Source organism: Oxyura jamaicensis, assembly GCF_011077185.1.
Source record: "Oxyura jamaicensis isolate SHBP4307 breed ruddy duck chromosome 3 unlocalized genomic scaffold, BPBGC_Ojam_1.0 oxy3_random_OJ72162, whole genome shotgun sequence".
NCBI lineage: Eukaryota > Metazoa > Chordata > Aves > Anseriformes > Anatidae > Oxyura > Oxyura jamaicensis.
This window is the reverse complement of record NW_023303698.1, coordinates 1-3,775: the sequence shown is the minus strand read 5'-3', so window position 1 is coordinate 3,775 and position 3,775 is coordinate 1. Positions and strand designations below refer to the sequence as shown.

At 57.2% G+C, this 3,775-nt stretch overlaps 1 protein-coding gene across 1 annotated transcript; it reads right to left on the bottom strand.

Annotated features, from left to right (window-relative positions):
• Nucleotides 1–244: 244 nt before the first annotated feature.
• Nucleotides 245–3,721, bottom strand: LOC118157105 (nucleolar and coiled-body phosphoprotein 1-like). The gene is made up of 4 exons (XM_035311344.1): nt 3,686–3,721; nt 3,532–3,571; nt 3,348–3,437; nt 245–3,007 (listed from the first exon to the last, which is right to left on the bottom strand). Coding segments are annotated over exons 3-4 (2,613 nt in total). The 5' UTR covers nt 3,350–3,437; nt 3,532–3,571; nt 3,686–3,721; the 3' UTR covers nt 245–396.
• Between the last annotated feature and the right edge of the window lie 54 nt (nt 3,722–3,775).

Below are 3,775 nucleotides of genomic sequence, written 5' to 3'. Positions count from 1 at the left end.
TGCAGGGGACTTCCAGGGAGGGGGGCAGCCCACGCTGCCTCTGAAGGCCTCAGGTGGAAGGCCAGCCCTATGTCTCTGCTCTCAGGTACTTGGAGTGCCAGCCTAGTCCTGGATGGACTAGGTCCTCCAAAAGGTGTTAACAGAGCTGCCTGCCTTGCCCATGCAAGCAGGTATGAGCAGTGAGCAGAGAATGGTCCCTCTGCTCCTCCAAAGGAAAGAAGAGACGCACATGAGGTCGCTTGGGAAGACATTTATTGGGAGAGCTCCTGTTACCTGGTGGCTCCAGGCAGGGAAGGTTGCAGCTTTCCGTTTCTGCAGGAAGCCCGAGCAATCCCCTAATCCCATGGTGAGACTCGGCTTTCCAGCGCTGGTTCCCTTCCCGTGAGGCTCCTCACCTCAGTTCTTGATGCGGGCAAGTAGGACCTGGCCTGCATCTCGGAGCGTGGTCCAGGCACACTGAAGGCAAAGGAGGATGGGGGCAAACACACAGCAGAGGCTGCCTGGCAGCGGTGGTGTCTCTGCCCTAGGATTCCTGTGTCTGGCTGCTGCACATGTGGGGAACCACCGTGTTCTTGATGGCAGGGTCCAGGTAGGGGCTCGCTGGGATGGAAGCCTCTCCTCCTCAGCAACGGGGATCAGTATCACCTTTTTGTACACACGGATCCCCTCCGACTGCTGGGTGTCAGCAGCAATCACCTTCTGGCCCCGCTTCCTCTTGGCTCTTTCCTTTGCTGGATGCCTTTCTCCTGATGTCCTGTCTCTTCCTGCGCCTGGGGCTGCAGCCTCAGATGGAGCTGGAGGCCGGGAGTCGTCGCTGCCAGGCAGGTTGTGGTGCAGGGATCTGCTGCACTTCGGGCAGCGTCTCCTGGAGCCAGCTCCACCCTGGGTGTGCCTCTTGCCTTTCTGTGATTCTTTTGGTCTTCTGCGTGGTGAGGCAACGGGGTGTTCTGCTGCTTGGTCCGTGGGTGAGTTCTGCTCCAGCCATAAAGCCAGCAGCTGGTTCTGCAGGTTTTCAGCAGCTGTTCTGGCCGTGAAGCAGTCTGTGAGTGTTGTGAGCAGCTCTTCCAGGTAGGGGATCTGAATACTGGTCCCAGCAGAGTCTGGAGGCACTGGCAGGGCTGAGGGTGTCTCATCAGAGCAGCGTTGTGTCTGTGGGGAACTACTTCTTGGAGGAGATGTCCTGTTGGATGGCAGCTCAGGTGTCCCCACAACCCCACTGATGCCGCTCTGGCCTTCCTGGGAGTGCTCTGCTTCTCCCGTGGGAACATTCTTCTCCAGTTGCAATTCTTGTGTCTCAGTGGAGATGATGCAGCTCACACAGTGCTGTCCTGATTGCCCCTGGGGAGCTCCCTTGCTCTGTGGCCGTGCCTGCTCTTCCTGGATGGAAGGGGAAGTACCTTGACCATCACTTTGTGTCCCAGAGCCCTGATCCTCCTTGGTGCAAGGCAAGGCCTCCTTGCTGGTCAGGCTGCTCCTTCTGGCTGTTCCTCCAGACTTCCTTTTCCCGTGTGGTCTCTTCCCATCCTCCTGAGGCATCCCTTGTGCCACTCTTGGAATAGCTGCTGGCACAGACTGGGCAGGTGTCTGTGTCCCTCGTGTGCATGTATTCTTCCGGGCTGCGGACTCTTGCTGCAGGCCAGGAGGCCGCTCTGCTGACTTTGTGGTGCACCTGTCCCACTGCTGGAAGGGTGAGCGGTAGGGCTGCCCAGAGCGCCTCTGTGAAGGCGGGGGCTGGGATTTTTGTTGCTCCAGGGTAGGTTCTATAAAGTCCTTCTCATAGGCCAGGACCTTTGCTGGCAGTCCAAAGCGCCGCTGTATCTGTTTTTTTATTATGTGAAGCTCCAGCTGCCTTTTCACAGCCTTATCCAGGAACGGTATGTCATTCACCATGGGAACCACTATCACATCAGGCTCCGGTGGTCGCTGAGGCGTTTGAGGAACTGAGGCTGGGCTATCCTGCCGAAGACCCACCCCATCAGCCAACAGCTCCAGTTTCACCTCTTCTTTTCTCCTTGGGGAAAGGCAGTGCACGGTCTCCTGGCTTTCTTGATGTGGGAAAGGCACCTTCGTTTCCCTGGACTGGGAAGCAGGCACCGGTGGAGGTGGGACGGGAGCACCCTGCTTGTCCTGGAGGTGTTCCTGTTGCACCTCCGTTTCCCTGGACTGGGAATCAGGCACCAGTGGAGGTGGGGTGGGAGCACCCTGCTTGTCCTGGAGGTGTTCATGTTGCACCTCTGTTTCCCTGGACTGGGAATCAGGCACCAGTGGAGGTGGGGTGGGAGCACCCTGCTTGTCCTGGAGGTGTTCCTGTTGCACCTCCGTTTCCCTGGACTGGGAAGCAGGCACCAGTGGAGGTGGGGTGGGAGCACCCTGCTTGTCCTGGAGGTGTTCCTGTTGCACCTCCGTTTCCCTGGACTGGGAATCAGGCACCAGTGGAGGTGGGGTGGGAGCACCCTGCTGGTCTTGGAGGTGTTCCTGTTGCTGCTGCACTCTGTCGGCCCTGTGGCAGCTGGCCACCTCTTTCGTGCAGGGTGGGTGAGTGTCCATGTCATGCTGCTCCTCTGGGGCAGTACTGGGAAGCAGACAAGGCTGGACTGTGGAAGCTTGAACCATGTCTGCTCCGTTCAGAAGAGCTGTGAGTGACAGCTCTGAAGGACCTTCACTCACCCTGGTGTAAGTGTGGGAGTCGTCCTTGCATGGGGCCAGAGGGGCCTTTGAAGAGCCACTGGCTTCAGTTGCCAAAGCGGCAGCAAGGGAGTTGTCACTCCAAGAGGAAAGGGAGACCCTTGAAGAGCAGCAGGGTTCCATGTCCAAAACGGAAGTGAGGGATTCATTGCTAGAAGATGACAGAGAGGCCTTTGAAGAGCAGTGGGCTTCCATTTTGACAACAGAAGTGCAGGAGTTCTTTCTCCCAGTGGACAGAGACATCCGTGAAGAGGAGCTGGTTTCCATTGTACTGATGGGATTGAGAGAGTCATCAGTGCGCTCAGTAATCTCAAAGTTGTACCTGTGGGAGGAGGAGGAAAAGGATGAGTCCAGGACTCCTGAGCACTTCAGGGCTCTACTGCTGCCTCAGAGGATCTGGCAGGCAGTGTTATTGCCATGGGGTCCAAATCAGTGTGTGCCAGTGGCTCCCTCCCTACCCGCTGAGTACAGAAGTTCAGGACAAATGAGGAACACTGTCAGGCTCTGAACTTTGCAGGCAAATCCATTGCCTCTGTAATGGCATTGCCCCTCAGACTTGAAGTCTGCAAATTTCCCTGTGTCCTCCCCCAGTCTTTTTCCCCTGACAATGTCTGCTGCTCCATTCCTTTCTCCCCTTCCCATCCCGTCTTCAGTGGCCTCACATGTCAATGTATCTGTTGAGGTCCTCGAGGGTCGTGTTGAACAGTTGGGCTAGTCTAGGCACACCATCAAGCTCCGGGTGCCTGGGACATCTGTGAAGGGGCAAAGCACAGCATTAGGTGGAGCTCCTTTGGTGGAGTTGACCAGAGAAGGCTGTCACGCTCCAGGGGAAATGGCTCCACTTACGGCTTCCTCGAGGGCTGTGAAGAGTCATGGACATCCCAAACTGTTGGCAGAGAAGACCGAGAGTCAGTGGACTGGGAGCCCCTGGTAGGGCAGTTGGCATGTGGAGCCAGGCGGTATCTTTGCAGGGCACCTGCCCTTGCCCAGGGCTGCTCACCTCTGCGATTCTTCTGTTTTCTTCTGTAACGGCGCCTCGTCAACCTCCCTTCCTACACGGAAACAGAAAGCAGCAGGTCAGAGGGAGTCC